Source organism: Parus major, chromosome 19, assembly GCF_001522545.3.
Source record: "Parus major isolate Abel chromosome 19, Parus_major1.1, whole genome shotgun sequence".
Classification (NCBI taxonomy): Eukaryota; Metazoa; Chordata; class Aves; order Passeriformes; family Paridae; genus Parus; species Parus major.
The window spans coordinates 3,513,836-3,535,862 of NC_031787.1; the positions used below are offsets into that span (position 1 = coordinate 3,513,836).

The following is a 22,027-nucleotide window of genomic DNA, read 5'->3' on the forward strand; positions in this document are numbered from 1 at the left end:
ATATATTCATCAACAGAGAACATCGTGAGCAAATCGAATGAAAGCATTACTCAACACAATTTCTGGTAAGAGAGTATAGCCTGGAAGTTTTAGGTAGTAAATAATCAGCAGTTTTGCTGCTTATTCCAGTTTGTAGTCACTTAAATTCATCAGCAGTCTTTCCCTGGCTTTTCATATGGCTGAAGTCTGGAAGTGTGTTGTGACTTCTTGTGCAAACAGAAAAAAATCACCCATCATGTATCATTCTCCTAAGAACAGTAAAGATACAACATTGCTGTTGGAATCTGGTGCTCCAAACTGGGCATTATTGGGTTTTCATCATCTTGGTAAATCAAGGACATGTTCTTGTCACCAGTCACAAAAGGAAGATAGCACAGGGCCCTTCTCAATGTCATATGCTCAGAGCTGATGCTATTAAAAAAAAAAAATAAATAAAATAAATAAAGCAGTTTATCCTTCCTTTCCCAGAGCTATCTACTTTTAAGGGCTTTGTTTTGCATGCTGCTGCAAATACATTTGCTGCCTGCATTAGTCATTTACAGTACTTAGATCCTGTAACTATTAAATTGTTAACATTTGGAGCCAGCTATAATTATCTTTTATTATTATTATTATTAATGGGCATAGTGCTTTCTTTTCTCTCTAGCTTTCCTGAATATTTGAGGGGTCTTTAATGTATCTTACACTGAAGCAGCATCTTTGATCCCTGTTTAGGCATTTTGTTTTATCCCTCTAAAATGCTCACCAAGAATTTTTTGTATTCATGAAGTTTTTGCTTCCTTTGGATGTACAAAATGGATATCCCAGGGAAAGATCCATGGCAAAGCTTTGGTCCTGCAGGATTCCTCACCTTCCAGGAGTGCTTTAAACAAGAGCTGCTGTGGCTGTACACCCACGTGAAGCAGCTCTGTAAACCTCATGCAAATCCTAATTTCAATAATTCCTCATTGGGTTTGCACCCTAAAACAATAGAAGAAAGGGTGGTTACCAAGTTTAATCACTGTCTATTCTATTTAATGTTATTTTTATTCATGTTCCACTTCAGAACAGGGAGTTTTCCTTCCTTAATGCTTGACTTCAGCATTAATGGGACTCTTTTTCCCAGTGTTCATTGTTGGGTGGGGAAGCTGGAGGGAAGATGATCCAATTGAGGGTGATGTTCACATCTGGGGGAATATCCATGGACAGACTTTCCTTTGAGATTCTAATGGTTCCACAGCCCTGTGGATCTCAGGGTTGGATCTCAGCTGTGCCATGGCCAGGCAGGCTGCAGTGGTACCCAGTGAGCTCTGTGCTGATGGTCCTGATCAGTGATTTTCTGTGTGTTCTGCAAATTCCTGCAATTCCACTGGTTATTGCTGAGAAATCACAGCAATAACTGTGAAAGGCAACCAGTCATAAACTGCAAATGTGCTGTACTAACGTTCCATCCTTTGATGGAAAACTCCAGGTAGTCTGGAAGTTAGAAATGACTGCTGGAGATCCCCTGTTCTGTAAGTTCTGGCTGGGACTTGATCCTTTTAAACCTGAGGATTTCTGTCCCTAGGACAGCAGTGACTCCTTGTCTTTCCCCTATTTGTTGCCTTCGTACTGTCATAGTTGTTGTAGTTTTAAATATACAATATTGTGGTCTCTGACCAGCTTAACTCATCAGAAAAGCATTTCAGCAGAGGGCTGGTAGCTGATAATGGGTGTACTTTTGCCCTCCTCTCTAAAAGACAGTGGCCACTAAATATAGCAGCACGAGCTCTTTTTGATTATGTAACATCTCTATCTGTCTGTACCCTGATTAAATAATCTATTTTCTTGGCAAAGGAGTGCGAGTTCATTTTCTGTTATTGATCAACACCATATTTTAGCTGTGATACAGATGACTTATTTGTCTTGCTGCCTGTTGGATTGATTTCTGTCACCTCCCTGCCATCCAGGGAGCTGGCAGTGGTGGGACCTGCCAGGCACGTGCCTGTCCTCACCCAGGGCAGTCTTTAACAATCCTGTGCAGTGTATGGTGGATAAACTTAACACTTTTTGTTAAGGCATACTGTCTGCTGTCTGTATGAACTAAACTTTTATTATTTATCATTTATATTCACATTGTCTCAAATTAATTCCTGATCTCTTGTACCTTCTACCTCCATAGCAGTGGGACTGAATAAGTTTAGCTGTATTCAATACCCTAAAATAACCTACATGGTCAGGGCCTGTGGGAGACTTAATTATTGACCATTTCTTGGAACAAATTTAATATAAAACATCCCTGGATTAAATTTGTGAGCCTTACAATGTATTTATGCATCCTGCCCATACAGACCTCCCCTCCCACACTTTTATTTCTGTCATAACATCAAATAAACTCCTGCTGAAAGCTTCAGCCCATGGCTTGGGAAGATGCTGCAGCTGCAGCCACCGGGAAAGGGGATGAGGAAGGAGACAGAGGCAGAGAGCCCCATCCTCACTGTTTGTAGAACACTGGAGAGGCAGAGTGAGGTTCCCTGGAATAATCACTTACTACACAGTGCCATGAAAGGAGCTGAGCCCAGTGAAAACAGCAGAAGAGTAAACCAGCTCTTTTTGGGAAGTTCCAGTGTTACACAGGCAGTGCAGGAGCTGCTGGCACAAACTGTGTGCTTTGGGAAGAGAAGTGGGAATTGTCCTGCTCCGTGGCTGTGCCTGGTTACAGCCTCATGCTCCACAGAGCTGAAGCCATGGGCTCAGACCTGGGGGAGCACAGAGCTGGGCAGAGCTGAGGATGGTGCTGGAGCAGAGGAGGTGCAGGTGGGACACCTGCCAGGGTTACAGGGTTACCTTTACACCTCCCCAGGTCTGGGAACAGCAGGGACGGTGTTTGGCACTGAGGGTCTAAGCAGGGTGAAAGTACTCATTAAGCAAATGCTGGGTTTGTGGATCTGAGACCTGTTGGTTACAGAATTAGCCCTGCAGCAAAAACCAGGCAAATCCAAAAGGCTGGTTGGCATTTCCTTACTTCCCTTCTCTCCTACAGCTATTTGTTCGTGTAGGAAGGATGTTTTTCAGCCACTCGAGGATTCTGCTGTAGTAGAAATGTTGAGGAATTGTCATTAGCAACACAAAACTAATATTTCTAGTTCAAACTCCCCTTCTGTAGAAATACTAAACCTGTTCTATTAACTGTCAAAACAGAATAATCAAATAGTTCCTTACCATGGAGTATAGCATTAGTCAAGCCTGAAGCTGTTTTATTTCAGCAGCATTTTAAAGTCTCAACAACTGTTGAAAGGGAAATAAAGAATTTGAAAAGTATTCCTGCAAATAACATTTTAAAAGGTTAAATCAGAAAATCCTGCTCTGTTGTCCTCCAAGGGCTTGCAGTAGTGCCTGGTGTTGTTGGGGTTTGCCGTGGAGGACTACTTAAAGTAATTTTGCTGTCTAGTTTGGATTCTGTGTAGACAGGCAATCTGTCAGTCATATTAGTGAGCATCCCTCATAATCCAATACAGCTGGATGCTAAAGTTGGAAGAAATTGAGCAGAGTTGTATATTCAGCAGAGATGTAAACACAAAACCTGTCGGATGCTCGGCTGGCGCAGGAGGCTCAGGGGAAGCTCCTGCACAGCAAGGGGTCAGTACCAAATTGTCACCCAGCTCCTGGGGGCTCTGAGCCTGATTTCTGGGTGTCCCACACAGTGAAGGGGAGAGAGGGAGGCAACTCCTTCCTCTGAAGCCCAGGAGGTTGCTCTGTGTCTCAGGGGCCTGCCCACATAAAGTGATAATGAGCAGTGCAGGTTTGGACAACACCTGCCTGTTCTCCATGCCCTGGTTTGTCTTCCCTACTCTGTGCTCTGACATTCCCTCCTTTGTTTCTTTCTGCCTGGTTTTTATTTTCGCTGCTTTGTCACGAGAGGGTCAGCAAGATTGATGTTGATAGTTCTAAAGTGAAGCTGCAAAGTGCTGACATGATTGCCATTTGACAGGAGTGGTGTCTCCATTCAGAGCAAAGCTGGAACAAATTGGGAAGAGAGAAAACCATATTGGTAATTGAATACATTATTATAAAGACAGCAATCATCCTGGTTCTTAATCTTCAGCATAGCTCCTGGGAAAAGTAAAACCTACTCAAAATATAGAATAAACACATCTCTATCATACTTTCTGCAATTTTCATTCCCTTTATTGGATAGAAGGAGATCAGTTGCCTTTATCAAAGACCATGTAATGCTATTTTCAATAGCCAGAAGGAAATAACTTGCTTGAGAAGCTAACAGCGAATGGGCACATCACCTGTGCTCATTTCTAAGCCAAGAGCATCTAAAGCATTCTCCAAATACATCTCCCACTTGAATGCTGTTACTGCTGTCAGTGTTCAGCTTTTCTTTTGCTCAACATGCATGTCCTTTACACTGAGAAAGGCAAAAGGTTGCATTTCAATGCAGATTCCATCCCTAAATAATGCCTTTTTGTTGCCCATAAACCACTGTCCAGATGCTACAGGTGATTTGACAGTGAAAGCAGGATATTGTTGTATTTGAGTGCTTGTTGGTTAATGTGCTTGGAGGGATACATCAGCAGCTGGGTAAGAAATAGTAAATTGGAGATTATTGGCCTGGTGGACACATTCATTGTGTTACCTGGCAATAAATCCTTCAAAAGGCCATGCAGGATGTTGTCTTACACTCCACAGCACCAGTTGCCAGGTCAGGCTGGGTAAAGGCACAGATAATTCAGAGCATTTGGGCTGTGATTGGAACAGGTCTGGCTTTCCCTTCTTTAGGGTGGGGGATTTTCCCTGCTCCTTGTTGGGGTCCCTGGGCTCTGTCACTGCTCTGCTGGGATCCACTCATTCCCCTTTGATCTGTTCCTGTGCAGTGACACCTGTACACAGAATTCTGGCTGTGCTCTCTCATTTTCAAACTCACTTAAAGCTGTTGTACTGAATATAAACTGGGGGGAGTTAGAGAAAAGCTTTTATAGGTTCTTACAGCGATGGACAAAGACGCAGAATAAATAAGGGGAATAAGGGCAGAAATCAATCGATACCTAATTTTTCCAAATTACTGAGCTCCTCAGCTCTCTCTGTGGTTAAGGAGGAGATGCTAAATGTCTCTGGAAAGAAGCTCCTAAAGATTAATCTGGAATATGAATGTTGATTGAATAAAAATTCTGAACAGTCTCCAATTTTTTGAGGTTTTTCTGCCCTAAAGAAAACAAACATACAGAAATCTGTGATTTTGGCAATGGTGTAGTATGAGGGAAGATTGTTCATTTTGGGGTTGTAGCTGCTCAAAACCTAAAGGGATTTTTCAAATGTAACACGAGCCTAATAAAAACAAAAATCAAAAAGCCAGCAATCTCTTCCATATCATTGACAAGATATATGTGCTCATTTTACACATTGTAACTGCAGTGATATTATTAAGTAAATTAAAGTATTTGTGTGTATTTTTAGAGGATCTTTAATCAAAGCACAGACAATTCCTCCTGCTGATTCTTCAATCTGAAACATTGCTATTCCGATAAAAGAGAATGACACTTAAGATGCCTGCAATTAAGGCTTCTAATTTTGGCTAAATCATCTATTTTAACTCCATAAGTAAAAAAATAAGCAAATGATTGTGAGGTCTTTATTTTCGAAATATCAAACTACTACTACTCTTATTATTAAATGTTATATATAAAAATAAATTCTATTTATGTGGTTAGTGAAGAAACAATTGTAAATGAGCTTATGTGAGATGTAGAAGGAGAATTAATAAGATTTACTCTTTTAGGAAGTTTTTTTATACTTTATTATCTTTTTTCTTTTTCTCAAGTAAAATTAAAAAAAAAAAAAATAAAGGGCAAATTCTGAAAACCTGGCAGGTTCTGCTGCTGTGCCCTGGGAGCAGAGCAGCCTGCTCATGCATCCACAGCCCTGCAGAACCACAGCCTTTATCCCAGTTTCCGAAGGAAATGGAGCTTCCACGAGCCTGTGCTCTGTTTTACTGCCAGCCTGCTTGGAGCTCCTCAGTTCCCCTCCTAAATTAACTTGGATGCTGATGATTGACTTCGGCAGTAATTAACAACATTAGGAATCCCTGGCATGGGGAGCTCTGGTGGAGCTTGGAGGAACTGGGAATGGGAGGAAAGGCAGGCAGAGAACCCATTTGAGAGCTGCAGGTTGAGGTCTCCATGGCTGGAGAGTGTCTTTAATCCGTATTTCCTGCAATTTGTGGGTGGGAGGTGAAGAGGGGACATCGAAGGAGGGACCTGGAGATGCTGCAGGAGGAAGCAGCAATGGGGGGCAGCTAAAAAGGCCCAGATGGCACAGCTGATATTGTCACAATCCGTGCTGTCTAAACAACTTTGTGGGAACAATCAGTGGGAAGCAGGGATTTGTTTGGGGCTTGGGGAAGGATGTTTTTTATCCCTGGCTCACCTCCATCAGCAGCACCTCAGGAAGCAGTTCTGGCTGTCAGGTGAAGCAAGCTCTGCCATGGAGCTGTGCTGTGCAGGGAGGATTTCCTCACTGCAGGAACCCCACAGACTCTCAGGCACAAAAATGGGGCAGAACCCACCTGACCCCACCACTTCAGAGGCTGCTCCATGGTTACTTGCAGCAGCCAGTTCAAAGCTGCTTTTTGGAGTCAATTGCCATCACCCAAGTCTATTAAATCTCCCTGAGATGATGTTTAATTGGGGAACAAATTAACTGCCAGCTGAAGTTCTGTGAGCAGACTGCTCAAATGTTCAGCTCCTGGCAAGGGGAATAAACACCCAGAGCCTCCAAGTCCCCAGTTGCTGCAGAAATGTGTTCTGGAGATCAGGGAAGTGCAGGGCAGGTGGGAAAGTGTCAGGATTTACAGATTTGGGAGTAAAGTGGACTAAGTTACCATTAATATGACAATCACCTCCCAAAATGACTCACAGAGGCTGAACCAGGGTTTCTGCCAGTGTGGATCACAAACCCAGCAGTGCAATAAGGGATTGGACAAGGATCTAGGGCCTGGTGTGAGATACACATTTGTCCTGCTTGTGTCAGGATCAGAAAAACTGAGGGGATGGAAAACTGATTGAGATGATTCTTGTTCTGTCAGGGATCTGATTTGCTCAGTATCTAGCAGTTTCTTTAACCTTTTTCAATATTTGATGCTCACTTGACACCTTTCAAGCACCCAGGCCCTGGAACCAGCAATGAACTTCCTTTGTGTATGAGGAGAGCAGCTCTCCTAATAGAAAAACCTCTAAAGCTCAATCCAAATGTTTGGATCCTTGGGAAACAATGATTTCATCAGCAAATCTAACTACAGAGTGTACCCAGAAGACCCCAAATGAGGACAGTTGCAGGGAACATAAGGTTTAACAGTGCTGCTGCCTTGATGTGATTAATAAGGCTGCTGATTTCCCACATCTTATCAGCTGACTATAACACTGTTTTGTATATTTGTTATCTCCATTCTGCATTGTGGGATGGGTGGATAAATAGAAATACCATGGAGGCGACAGGAAACAAAACAAAAATAATCAAACATGTTTATCACTAGAGCATTAAAATGGCTGCTGTGGCAGACACCAGATGAATTATGCAATACATAACTTAATTCTCTGGGCCACAGATGTTTCATTTTTCCTGCAAGAAGCTGATTGAACCTTGAATGACAGTTTCAGGCAGTCTTTGATTGCTCTGTGGGTCACATGCTTGATATGACCTGCATTTGAGTTGCTTTCTACATGCTGTTGCTTTATAAAACATGTAAAATTGACATCGTGTTGGCTGCTCAAGGCCAAGTCAGGAGTAATTCCATGGGTTTGATATGCTTTGTGTGCAAGGAGGGGAGAGGGAAGGGTGCCTGTGTTTAAATTCTGGTGTTTTATTGAATCAGCTGAAGTCAGGAGAGGGGAATTGCAGAAAGCTCTTTCAATTTGTACCAGGAGGCACAAGGAAATTGGGAGTTTGCTGCTTCCATGTCATCTCACATTGTTAGGAAAATCTGTGGCATCAGGAGTGGCTCCTGCTTCCCAGGGCAGGCTGGAAATGTTTGTCTAAATCTGAACACAAACACTTGGCACAGCCTGGAGGTTTTGTTCCCCACCCTGAGGACTCCATCCTGCAAATCTGCTGGCCTTGTGCAGCACCTCAATCTCAGGGCCTCAGTGTGGGTGGGATTCTGATGTAAATACATGAAAAATTAAAGATCAGAATGTTCTTCCTTGCTGTTCTCCGTGGTCTGGAAAGACAGGTCAGAAAATCACAGGAGAATGGAATTGCAGGGTCTGTGCTTGTGTCCCACAGCTCCAGAGGGTCCAAACTTCCCACCAGCCTCCCTCGGGAGTTGGTGGGAATGGATTTTTAGACAAGATTATTTGTTTCTTCAAATTTCAGGTGCAAAAATTGTCTTGAGTTTCAACACCTTTTTTTGAACTACTCTGTGGCCCAAAGGATTGGGACCAGTGCTCTGAGATGTGAGGAAACCCAGAATAATCCAAATCTGGACACTCCTAATTTCTGATTTTAATGCTACTCACAGGGCTTTGCAGGGTGAAGCAAAAACACACTGTGAAAGAAAAATATCTGATCAGGAGTAAAAAGATTTATTACATTTCCTTTTTGTGATGGGCAGCATGATTGCTGCTCATGGAGCTCACAAGAGATCTGTTCTTAGGGAGAGAAAAACACAATGAGAGCTGAGTAAGAGTTTTTTAAATGAAGGGTTAAACAGTCTGGGGAGCCAAAATTCATATTGGCTGTGGTGCAACATGTGCAAATATGTGCCATATAAAATGATAGTATTGCCATCAAATAAAAAAGATGGATCATCTGTTTATATATTGGGGTTTTTTTAATCCAACCAATACATCTTTTCTTTCTTCCAGCTGCTTACATTAAGTGTTCTCTGGTTTGCCAAGTGTGCCAAGGTTGTGTGTGTGTGACACTGTGGGAATTACAGCTCTGGGGTGCTGTGAGTTGATGTTGTCTGTCACATATAATTCTTATTTTTCCTCTTTGCCTGTTATTACTCATATCAATGCTCAATAAAAGGCAAAGAGGAAAAATAAGATTTTTTTTTATTTTTAATTAAAAAATTATTAGTTAACTTATCAATTGAATTAATTGAACTTATTAGTTCAATTGTATCAAAAAATTGGTATGACTGACACTATCTTTAGTGTCAGTCATATCAATTTCTCTCCAGAAATTATTAAGAAAGCAGATGATCTTTAGAAACTACTCCCTTTTGTATCACTGGAATAAAACTGATTTCTGTCATCTTTAAAACTTTATAATTGCAAACATGATTGTTTTATCCCTGAAATCCTGCCTTAAACATGAAGAGAAAACAAAGTTCTGTACAGGTTTTCTTGGAAATCACTTTTCATAAGGACTGAAAGATGTTTTATTCTACAGGGTCTTTTCTCTCTGATGATTGAGATGATTCTTGTTTTGTCAGGGATCTGATTTGCTCTCAGTATCTAGGGCTTTATAAGCAGTTTCTTTAACCTTTTTCAATATTTGATGCTCACTTGACACCTTTCAAGCACCCAGGCCCTGGTTTATTTGAAGATCATACCTGCAGCTGGTGTGGCTGCTCCATCCTGGTGTGCTTAATGAGGAATCTTTCCATGAGATTTATTCCCCCAGCCCGGATTTGTACGGGCGCCGTGCGTGGGGGCGGCGAGAGGAAACTGCGATGAATTCTAATAAAACAACAAAAAAAGATGGGAAAAGCCTTGGGTGTCTCTGCTTTTTACCAAGGGAGGAACTTGATTTAGTGCAGGGTGTCTGCACAGAGGGCTCTGGGCAGTGTCCAGTGGACATTTCCCCACTCCCAGATGACGTTGGGTGTAATCACCAGAGCACCTGAACCCTGCCTGCCTTTGATCTCTCCATTTAAAGCCTCCACTGCTTAGCAGAGAGAGGATTTTTTCCTTCAATTGAGTTCCTAGGAAAGGAAACACCCAGTTCATTACTAAACTTGGTGGATTTATGAATCCCTGAACAGAGAAATTCTTTTACAAGAGGCCTGGATTTATATGACACTGGAAAAAGGATTATCTGATCTGAAGATCCTTAGAGGGTTGCTCTGAAAGAAAATATTAACCTATAGCTCTTGCAATTTGAAAAGTAGATTTGAGAACTTAGCAGTAAAAAGTGTGTGAGATCTTCCTCTTTGACATGTTATGCTGAGATCACTTTTTATTTTGTTCTTTGTACAACCCCTCTATTATTCCATCTTGTACTGGCAGTAAAGGTGAATTTATCCTCTGTGGATGTTTGTTGGATTGAAATAATTATGAATTCTAAAAAACACGTAAATGTGCGTACAGTGATACTCATAAAGTGCCAGAAAATAAAATTAGTGGGTTTTTTTATATTATTTTCCTTTGGAAACTTTCTAAGAAAGTGTTTGTTGTTGTTTTCTTTTTTCTTTCCTAGAAATTAGGCAAGAAATCCTGAGCACCTTGGCAGGTCACTGAGGAGCAGGGATTAGATGAGGGCATCCACAGCAGAGCTCAGGAAGTGGTTTGAATTTGGGTAGAGAATTTGTCATCCCTCTGCTTTGCTTAAAGAAAAAATAAAATTGAATATTCAAATGCTGGGATGCTCTCATGCCCTGAGTGAATGCTGTGATCATTGGGCTGCAGGCAATTCTGCCATTGTTTAGTGATCCGAAATTGCTTCCTAGACCCAGGAACCTTCCCTGATAAAAATTTCATTGAAACCTGAAAACATTCAGTGCACTGCCTTTTGCTGTCTTTTTTTTTTCTTTTTTTTCTTCTTCTTTAAATGCTTTGGCCCCTGTTCTTCTTTTCTTCCCTTCCCAAATATCCCAAATAACCTCACATTTTCTGCCATGTGCTGGCCAAGTGCTGGGTTTCACTTTCTGTAATTTTAGGAGGCTGAGCTGTTTACCTAATTTGGCCAAAATCTGCTCTGTGCCGATCACAGATATACATTACAAGGAGGATTTTTCTTTTTTTTTCCTTAATTAAACATAAATGCACATTAGTTGATAATGTCTGCTTTTAGTTTGAAATTGCCTGTGTAAATGTTTGGGTAATTAGAACATTTTAACAAGCCCCACTGGCTCCATATACCGTTTGCTCTGACTAGTAAACTTTTACATGTTTTTAAAGAAAACAAATGTGTGGGAAAAAATGTTGTTTGTTTTTTGCCAAACCAAAGTATTAATCTGCCCTGGTAGGGAAGTTTCTTGGCCATGCCACTGACTGCAATTTCCAAAGTGTCATCTGTATTTTTCAGTCCTTCCATGTATAAAGAATCCAACAGCAGTTTCCTTCAAGGTTGAGTAAATTTGAATGTTTAGGGGGCTGTAGCCACAAGATTTGGCAAACCATTCACTTGTCATGTTAATAAAAAAGGAATTGTTTCTGCCTCTTTAAGCTAGTAGCTAAATGAAGGGCTTGAATCAGCTGGATTTTAATCATGAAGTCCAGATTCTTCTTCCTTGCAAGTGAATAACTTTGTGGTGTTCAGTTTTCATCCGATTTAATTTTATTTAGAAGAAGAACCGAGCTTCTTCCCTGTTACCAACCCCTGAATTTGCTCACTTGTTATGCTCTTCAAACCTAATCGATTTTCTTGATCTTAAAATGAAAATCAAGCCTTTCTGCACTTTTTATTTCCCATAAGCAATTGAATTGAAAAGTGGGGTGGTTTGGGTATTTTTTTCTCTACTCCTTAAGTTGTGTTTTATAGATGGCATGTTAGCTTTGAGGGCTGTTTCATGACTGGTAAAAGCTTATACCTTGTAAAATCCATACCCCTTAATGCATTTTGTTTCTCACTTCAAACACAGTACTGAAAGAAGAAATACTAGAACATTTCATGGTCGTGCTGTTTCAACAATTCAGATTCTTTTTTCATGGTGATGCTGATTTTGTAGCTCCAAATGCTTGGGCTTAAAATTTGATTTTCTAAATTCCTTAGTCTGAAAATGTTGAAACTTAGAACAAGCTGTAATACACCCTGAAGAACTTGTCTTGCTTACATGATTACTTTTCCTCTACCATGGAGATTACAAGAAACTAGATCAGATAAATGATTATATTATCTGTGGAATGCAAAAACACTGGGTAGATCACATTTATTCCTGAAAACAGCTTTCCCTCACTCTTTTTCTCATGATCTGTGTTAATGTTTAGGAAGTATCACCCTTGACCAAGCCCTGATTGATGTTGGGATGTGGAAATGTGGTGTAAGCCACCATAAATATCAGTGTATTTTAGCAAAATATCTCCTTGTTATGAATTATCCTCATTCTCTGAAGAAAGAACTTTTCTCCTTGCCTTCATCTCTTGGGGTGATGGGGAAATTGAGACACTCATGAGAGGCGTGTTCCTCCAGGAGTAAAGAAAGTAAAAAGTGAAATAATCAGATCTCTGGTTCCTAAAAGTCAGTTTAGTTCACATGGGGTGAGTTTGGTCACAAATAGATCCTGGGTAACCATAAATTTGTTGATTAGGTGAAGAAATTGTTCCCTGTGAGGGTGAGGAGACCCTGGCACAGGATGCCCAGAGCAGCTGTGGCTGTCCCTGGGTCCCTGGAAGTGTCCAAGGCCAGGTTGGACAGGGCTTGGAGCAGCCTGGGACAGGGGAAGGTGGCCCTGCCATGGCAGGGGTGGAACAAGGTGATTTTCCAAGGTCCCTTCCAAGTTCCCGTCGAGATTCCCATCAGATTTTCAGTGCAAGCCTGCAGGACAAGCCCAGAGCTGGATGATGCTTTGCCTGCCAAGTTGTTCCATGGAAATCAGGAGGAATATTGAAATAGGAAAGGCTGAAAATGAGCAAATGTAGTGGAGAGTGAATACAGCAAAAATGACCTGTGTGGGACTCATTCAGTGAGCCAAGCAGAGCTGCCTGACAGGTCTGAATTTGACACAATCCTTTGTAAACAATAAATCAATGCAGGTTGTTTCTGTGAGTGCATAAAAGGTGTGAGAACTGTAATTTATTTTATAATAAATACTTGTACTGAGCAAACAGTGAATGCAGCTATTAGAGACTTTCTCAAATAAGTGATTTTAGGCTGCTGAGTGCCAGCTACTGATGTGGTAGTTGAGCTTTTAAAATGAAAAGCCTGAATTCCTTTTGAAGATTCCCCTGAATGCTGTTGACACTTGTGCTAGGAAAGAATACAGAGTGATTTAATTCATTACTTTACTTAAAGATAACATTTATGGTTGCAGCATTACCCTCCATCCATGTGCAGACTGCTAGGCTGGAGGTGTTTATTTGAATTTTTTGGAAGATGTTGCATCCTTTTATTAGGTGTGCTGGAAGAGAAAAAAATGTAGGAGGGAAAGGGGAGTTCAGGATCAGTCAGCTGGTGTGTCTGGATACAAGGACAAAGGGACAATTTTGCCTTTGGCTACAGTTTGACACTTTACTGGATTCAGTCAGAATTATCTGCGCACGCTGAAGGGCACAAATGTCATTTTTATGGCATTCTATATCCTCAGTTGCTTTTTTTTTGTAATTGGCTGTGTATCTCAGTGCTGTAATAGAGCTCTTAAATCCTGACCCTGGCCAAAATGGGACACAAATACCAGTATTAATATTTCTCTCCCTTTTAAATGCAGGGTTGAGCCTTTTTACCTTGTTTTTCCAGCACCATCTTGTGTTTCCCTGGAAGCCACCCACCTTTCCTTTGGCTTGGGGTGCTCCTCTGCTTTACTGCTCTTCGTCCCCTCTCCCCTTGGCCCACTGGCCTCGAATATCCCTCTGTTCCTTCCCTTGCTCCTCTCTCCTCTCCCATTTCCCAACCTCTGGCTCCCCTTATGTTGCCACTTTCAAAGGTCTTTGGATGGGTCCAGACTCTCTCACACTTCCACCCCTTCCCACTCATCTTTCCTCCATCAGAGTCATCTTCCCTTCTGCCAGAAAAATAAAGAGTTTGCCTGGCTGAGCTGAAGCCCCACCTTCTGCTCCCAAAGCCAGGCACTCTTCCTCTCCCAATCCCAAGGGCTTTTGTTTCTGAGTCACTCCTCTCAGGTGCTGTGTTGTTCCAGACCTTTGGCTGATACCTGGCACCCCCTGGTTGGGTGGAAATGCAGGGATTTTATTGTTCTCCCCTCCAGAGAAGGAGAGGAAGCTGGATTGGCTTCATCTGAGGCTGGCTGGGACATTCCCAGTGTGTGACATAACCCAGACATCATTTACTGGCTCCATAGAACCTGAGGCATTCACACATAAATTGAGCCCGAATGCAGAAGCTTATATAAAGAGGATCCTTAAACTATCCTGTCTAAAAATATTTGTGAAGTGCTGGGAAGCATCTTTTTAGTGTGCTGGGATGTTCTCTTCCCACTTATCTCTGTTACAGATAATACAGTTGGGTCACTTGCATGGGCTTTGGGACATCTTTTTCACGTGAAATGCTGTCATTTCCATAAATTGGTTAATAAGCTTTTTGGGCCTGGAGTCTAAAACAAAATATGTGTCACAACTGCAGAGGCTAAAGAGGTGAAAAGTGTTATTTCAGGCTGATGTTAATGTGCCCAGGTCAGTCTTGTGGCTGCTCCCTTGAATCCTTTTTTGCCCAGGCAGTGGTTGTTCAGTTCAGTTCAGTAAGTAATGACCATTATTTATTATTAATTCAAAACATGGTGTGCAGGATTTCTGCCCAGTGTAAGAGCACATTAGCTTCTCCTGCACAAGAAAACACATGTTAATCTGTTTTCCATTATTGTCCAAAAGATTTTTTTCAGAATGCAGTTCATATTGCCCCAACAACATTAAAGGCTGTAATTAAAAATAATTTTCCATTAATTTATATACATGCACATTTACTTATTATGATCTTTTGCTGCATTTCCTTAAGTGTAGACCCAAAAGCCTAAAATGCTGTTGAGGAATAAATCAATATTCACTGTAATGATCCAGTGTAGAGTGTGCCAGAACCCTGATGTACTTCAATTAACCATCTTTCCTAACAAACACCTGCACAGGGAAATGGATCTTCTGTGGGAATCAGCAGAAAATCAAACCCTGACTTTTCTGCATGGGCAGAGGAAGGGAATTCCAGTATTTCACAGCTTTTACTGATAATGATCTGCTACAGATTAAAAACAAAAACCAGACATTATGGTGTTGGCAGATTGCAAAAGGACTTGCTGGTAAAGCTGCTGTTCAGAGGAGATGAGGACAGTGTTTATTGCTTCCATATGGTCCAGGCATACAAGACAGGGAAAATGTCTGGAGAGTATAATATGTCTTATTTTATTGATACAGAACATTCTTTAGGGCTGTCAGCCCTTTTTCCTGGTACCTTTCCCAGGTGAGAGCCTGAGTGGGAAATACTTGCCCATGATTGAGCTTGAAGATAAGAAAACATTGCTTATGGATTGGCTCCATTTGTGTGAGTGAAGTATTAGAAATGCTGATTTTTAAGGGGTCAGGTCTGGGAGCTGTTCCCTAACAGAAGGATCTGAAGGATCTCTTTTTTTCCCTTAACTGTTTGTATAGTTTTCATCCCTTTGACTTTCCAATTCAGCTTTGCAAAGTGCATTAGGAGTCTAAATTTAGAGTTTGATAAATTCTTGTCAAAAAAAACCCTCCTTTTCACGTAATGTAAAATTTAATTTCTTGGTCTCTTTGACCTCTTGATATTTTTTTTTAAAGCCAAATTAAGAACCAAACTTGTGGGCACACTGAAGCAGAAGAGTAGCTGGGTGGTTTTGTATATGTGGGGAGTTGACTGAAGAACTTCAGTCTTTGACTTCTCCATAATTATCACTTGGGAAGCACCTGGAAAGGTGACACTGCCTGGAATTTTGGGGAGTAAGACCTTCAAATATCCAATGAATATGCTCAGCTATCAATTTGCCTATTGCAAAAAAAGGGCAGCAAGCAAAGGAATTGGAGATTTGCAGACTGGTCCAGAAAACTCCAGAGGATCTCACCAGTTGGGAGATGAGCTGCTCAGTCCTACTGTGTCCTTTTACAAATAAATATTGACAATTGGTGGTGTTTGTGTGTCTGTTGCTGTGCCTGAGCTCGTGCAGCAGCTCTTCTCTGTGTGATAACAAAACTTCTGCTCTCTTGTTCTCCCAGGGCTGATGAAATCGAGATGATCATGACAGACCTTGAAAGAGCGAATCAGGTAGGATTTTAAATGAGTTCCCCATAAAATTCTAAGTGTGACTTTGATTATTCTTTTTTAATTCTCTTTTGGATTTCATGACAGTTCTTTTATATGCACTTCGCAGTCATAACTGCATGGAGTAAGAAAATATGCAAATTTCGAGCAAAATACAGCTCTTTAGGGATGCTCTGTAAGGATTGTGGGCACAGTAGAGCAGTGCTTGCCATATATTTACCTTCTAATAATTTAAACTTACATTTCCCACTGTAGTTATTCTTGGCTCTGTGTTTCTAAATCTGTCATGTTGGCCCCTGCTCAGACATGCAGGTAAATGGTTTGCCCAAATTAAAGGGCCTCTGCCCTGTGGCTGTGGCAGGGCTGCAGGTTTTGGGGACTTCTCCAGACTTATTTTCCCCCTTCCTTTTCTGCTACGTTTTATTGGCATATTAATTTTTAGCAAGGGTTCAGACTGTTCTTTCTGTGCAGGACCACAGAGAAATTGCCATTTGTTCCTGCAGATGTTAATTTGGGCTGTGAGATGTCTCTCTGGCCATCCCTCACAGTGCACACACTCCTGACATGAGTACCAGAAATACTGAGTTTTAACAAACCCAAACCCAATGGCCATGCAGGGAACCCTGTGAGTGAGAGGAGATGTGTATGGCCAGGCAGGATTCCATGACAAAGGAAATTCCACAAGCCACTGGGTGGTGGCTTCACAGATGGAAACCTCAGCCAGGCATTTGCTTATCAGTGAGTTTCATTAATCCCTCTGCCAGGTACAACCAGAGATTGCAATCTTGAATCTCCCAGGCTATGGATTTATAATCCAGTTGAAGTTTAGCTTGAGAGCAGCTCCTTTCCAGGAGGGAATGGTGGCAGCTCCTTCCCCTCCCTGGGTCCTGCTGTCAGCAGTGGTTGTGTGAGCCAGACCAGGTCACTGATCCTGTTGAAAATGTACCCCCTGCTCCAGCTGCTGTTTTGTTTTGTCTTTTCCCTTTTGCCAGATCAGCTTTCAGCCCCCACACTCCCCTGCTGCAGCTGCCAAGTTACAGCAAGTGCTGTCGGCCTTTACATTGGTTCTTGGAAAACTGCAAAAATACAAATCACAGAATCATTTCCACTGGAAAAGCCCTCCAAGATCATCTGTCCAACCATCACCCAGCACTGCACAGGCCACCACTCACCCATGTCCCCAAGTGCCACATCCATGGGGCTCTGAAATCCCCAAAGGGACTGCAACTCCACCCCTGCCCTGGGCAGCTGTGCCAAGGCTGGACAACCCTTCCAATGAAGAGATTTTCCCTGATATCCAACCTAAACCTCCCTTGGAGCAGCCTGAGGCTGTTTCCTCATGTCCTGTCACTTTTACCTGGGAGCAGAGCCCAACCCTCACCTAAAGCCTCCTTCCAGGGATTTGTAAAGAGAAATTCCCCCCTGGAATCTCCTTTTCCCCAGGCTGAGCCATCCCAGCTCCCTGAGCCACTCCTGGTGCCCCAGACCCTTCCCCAGCTCCGTTCCCTTCTCTGGACACACCTCCAGCATCTTAATGTCTTAATGAAGCCAAAATCAGATTTGTAAGTTGTTGATTATTTAGTCAGTAAAAGCAAACTGGTGTTTGCACAGTGGGTTTTTAATTCTGTCAAAGAACTTTTGTAGACAGCATTAAATATTTATGAAAGTGCTAGTAATTATTTGAAAATATGTAGACTTTTTAGAAATTATGTAGGTGTTAAAAATGTTTTGGTAGAATTATTTTGTGATTTTTGCAAAGGCAGTACATTTTGCAATGATTTACCCAGTAGCTGTTTTTTTCCCCTCAGTCTAAAGGGGGCTGTAGTTAAGGAACAGGTATTTCTGAATTCCTCATTGCCTCCTAAAATAGATTATACCTCTTTATCCAGAAATGCTGTTTTTCTATCTAACTGGTACAAAGCTGCAATGTGGGTTGGGGTTGTGGTGCTTTTCTTGTAATTAGGTAAAATTTATAACTGCTTATGTGCATAACCCTTAGTTTGGTTGTAATTGTGCAAAATTTGACTGTACATAAAATCAGAGTGCCGTTCCTCTGAGCTGTTGGAAAACCAGAGGAGGAGATTCTGTCTCCCCTTTCTCCATCTCCCTCTCCTCCTTTCCCCCTCTGGCTGCTGTGGTCCCATCCCCTCCCAAAGAGCAGCTGGATAAAGCAGCCCTGGGAGCTTCTCCATGGTCTCCTCTGGAATTGTTCCAGCAGCTCCGTGTCATTCTTGTGCTGGAGCCCCACGAGGGACACACAGGGACTCTGTGGCCCTAAAAGAGCTGGAGAAGGGAAGGGCAGATTCACCTGGAGAGGAGCAGGAGCTGCTGCAGTGGCTCAGCTCATTTGCTGAAGCATGCCCATGGAGCCTTTGCCTTTATAAAACACTTAGATGAATTATATCTAATCTTTGCAGCAGCAATTCCTGTGTTTTACCTTTTCATAGTTGGAAAAAAAAATACTAGAAGAAATTAAATCTATTGCATAGGCCAGAAAGTGAGTTTGCATCAGGCTGAAGTGTTACAATTGCAGAAACAAGTACTTAACCTAATTATGTATTTAATAGTTAAATTAACATTTCCTTTTACCATTTCAGTAAGTGCTCATTCCCCATTATTAAGGCTACCTTTAAAGAGTAGTGCTCAGCACGACTTCCTCTTTGCTCAGGGACTGCCTTGCTGATGTGGATGTGATGTTTTGCTGCTCTGGAATTAGCACTGACCCAAATGACTGGGATTCAGAGTACAGATTTACGTGTTTCCAGTAAAAACATGAGAAAAAGAAAGTGGTGTAAGTTTTTATATATCTGACATTTCTTGAAAATGTCTTTCCCAATTACTGCCCTTTTTAAATTCAGAGCTGGCTCTTCAGAACTTCCCTTGCTGTTGTGAGCACTCCTCTGTAGCTCCTGAGAGGTGGGGAGTGCCTTTTCCTCTCCAGTTCTGCAGGGACCTGACCTTGGTCCAGGTGTCCATAAAAATGGTTAAATCCACAGGGACAGAGGTGATGTTGTGGCTCCCAGCCCTGTGTCCTGATGGGTGAAGCAGGGACCATTCCTACCTTCAGCTCCATCACCTCTCTTCTCCCAGTGTTTTTTCTCACCTGGATCCTTAAGCTTTTTCATGAAGGAGCTTTCTGGGCTACTTTGCTGTGATACCAACCCCAGAACAAATTACTGGCTCATCAGAATAATTGCCTTTAAATGCCAGTGAGCTTTGCAATTTTCTGCTCAGAGAGAGGGAGGGGTAATGACCCCAAAGCTCCCTCCCTATCCATTGTGTCATTAACACAAGGTGTAAACTGAATTTTCCCACAAAACATAATAGTGGGAGAAATGATTCCCTGGCTGGGACAGAGGTGGGTGCTGGAGATGAAGGCTGGTGACAGCCCCTTCTTCCTCAGCTGCTCAGGACCATTAATCCATGATCTTTAGTGGGATTTTGTGGCAGGGCAGGTCCGTTCTGACTGGCAGAGATCAGAGTACACCAAGTTACATCTTCTGTGAGGGTGCCATGGGTGTAACCCTTCCCTTTGAAAGTCCCAAGAGGTTTTTTTTTATATAAAAAAGGGCAAGAATAGTGCATTAAACTGTCTGGTGCAGCTGCAGCTGCCTTGAGAGGAGCTGTCAGCTCCTGCCACGGAGCTTTAGGAGGGGTAAAAGTTCTGAAGCCAAAACCTTGTCTGGTTTGGTGGTAAAAGCTGCAATTCCATCATTTCCCACCTGCCCATCCTCTCCTCATCCCCCAGCTGTGGCTCTGTGCAGGAGCTGGGGGCACAACAGAGCCAAGTACAATAGCAAGGGCTCCTTTTCACTTTATTAACCCAGCAGCTCAATGACAAAACTTGATAACATAACCCACCAGTTCCCCCTGCATTTCCATGAAGATTTAATAATGCTGTAGTTTGGTGAAGGGACTCGTTTTATTAAGATTTCATTTTGCACAATAAATCACTGCATATTTTCTGATATGCTACGAAGTATAAGAATAAATAATTAAAACTAAAATACCAGTACTTGTCAAAATAAATGATTTATCATAGTTTGGGATACAGCATCTTTGAATTTTTTATTGTTGGATTCCCAGAATATTCCAATTTCCAATCAGGGAAGTTAATGAAGCTCCAGTATATATATTTCTGCATTCACAGCAGTTACACTTGTGTGACTGTTTATTTTAGACAAATATTTATGGTTAGCACTTTCCTCTACCTTTTCAAGTTTATACCTTTCCAATGTTTATGGCAGCAAAGTCACGAATCTTTTGGGACGACAAATTTATTCAAACAAATTATTGTTCTATTTCTGTACTTCATCCAGGAACAACCCAGTTGTGCCTGAGAAAAAGAGGTTTTTGTTGGAAAGAATAATTCCTAGGTTGTAAAAACAGAAATATTTAAATGTATTTTAATTTTGAAGTTTATTAAAAATATTTAATTTTTTCAAATTGCAGCAGAGCTCATCTTAAAGTTTTAATACTGAGTTTAAATTTGTGGCTTTGTGTCATTGATGTGTCCAGATCACTTTTCTGCCTTTATACATTGATCACCTGGTTAAAAAAAAAATTAAAAATCTAATGGGATTTGTATGTTGAGCTTCCTGTAATGAAAAAGCTTCTTTTTCACTTTTAAAACAAAAAGAGAAGAACTTTGGTTAGGGTTGTTTGATCCTGGGTTATTGTATTTTTATCTGGAAGAGAAGGATCTAGATTTGAAAAGCAGACTCAGGTATAGGCATTGTTAGATTTTGACAGTGGTAAGAGAAAGAAAACATGAGACTTTTGTGTGTGTGTGGACTACTTTGTGTAAGCTATAGAAGAAGAATTAATTTATTTTTTCTTCTGTTATCCCTTTAGAAAAGCCATATGTTCCTATTAGTTTTCTTTTCCATTTTGATAGTGCTCCCAGATTTCTACTTCTTATTTTTTCTGGGGAAAGAAAGTCAAATATAGAAACTACTAATACCAATAAATCAGGAAAACTGTACTTTCTAAAATATAACAGCTTTTATTAAAGAATCTAGACTGGATCAATATCATTTATTCCACAGAAATGTAGTGTTGGGTTTTAAAGTCTGTAGAGGAAGAATTAGTGAATTTAAGCATTTTTTTGGAGCCAAACTGCCACTAAAATACATAAAAGAGTGTCTGCTATAAAAGTAGAAAGAAAAGCTCGCCAGGATGTTTTAGCAGAAATGCTGCTCTCAAGATTATTTTTTATTTCCTTGGGTATGGCACCTTCCTGTCTCCAACAAATCACATTGGAAAACGGTTCGAAAAGATATTCCTGCTAAGTGAGATTGCCATAAAATATGTATGTTTTTGAGCAGCAGATGGAATAAATTCCCCTTTTCACTCAGCAGCACAAGTGCAGCACAATACAGGTGGTGTTGGTGCCTGGGGGGGCTTTGCTGTGACCACCACAGCCCTGGTGAGGAATCCTTGGGTTTGCACTTCCATGAGGAAGGGAATTCATCCTGCCTTGACTCCTGCATTGCACCAAGGCTCACACAGGCACTGCCAGAGGATTTGCTTTTATTTCTGATTCCCTTGGCAGTGAACTGGATGCTTTCATGGTGTGCCATCCCTGGAAGTGCCCCAGAGCACGTTGGATGGAGCTTGGAGCACCCTGGGATAGGGAAAGGTGTCCCTGCCCTGTCAGGGGTGGAATGAGATGAGGTTCAAGGTCCCTCCCAGCCCAAACCATTCCATGGATCCAGTTAAGTTACATTGCTTCATGGCAGATGAAGTCATTCTCTTAATCCTGGGATTTCACTGTCTGCAGAATGGGAATAATAACATTTACTTTACAAAGGGCATTTGAGATCCTTGCACGGAGAAGTTCTGTATAAAGGCAAAATATGGTTAATATTATTTTCATGCAAACATGGGTTTCCTGCAAATGCCTGGCTATCAGTTGGGAATACATTTATCTGGCAGCCTTTCAGCAAACAGAGGA

The 22,027-nt window shown here is 41.6% G+C and overlaps 1 protein-coding gene across 8 annotated transcripts in view; it reads left to right on the top strand.

Annotated features, from left to right (window-relative positions):
- The window catches only part of CUX1 (cut like homeobox 1), a 259,909-nt gene that overhangs the window by 147,220 nt on the left and 90,662 nt on the right, over positions 1-22,027 (top strand). For all 8 annotated transcript variants that reach the window (XM_019008608.2, XM_033518977.1, XM_033518976.1 and 5 more), the window contains exon 9: positions 16,026-16,074. In XM_019008608.2, the coding sequence (XP_018864153.1) occupies positions 16,026-16,074 (49 nt within the window). The remainder of the gene's footprint in view (positions 1-16,025; positions 16,075-22,027) is intronic.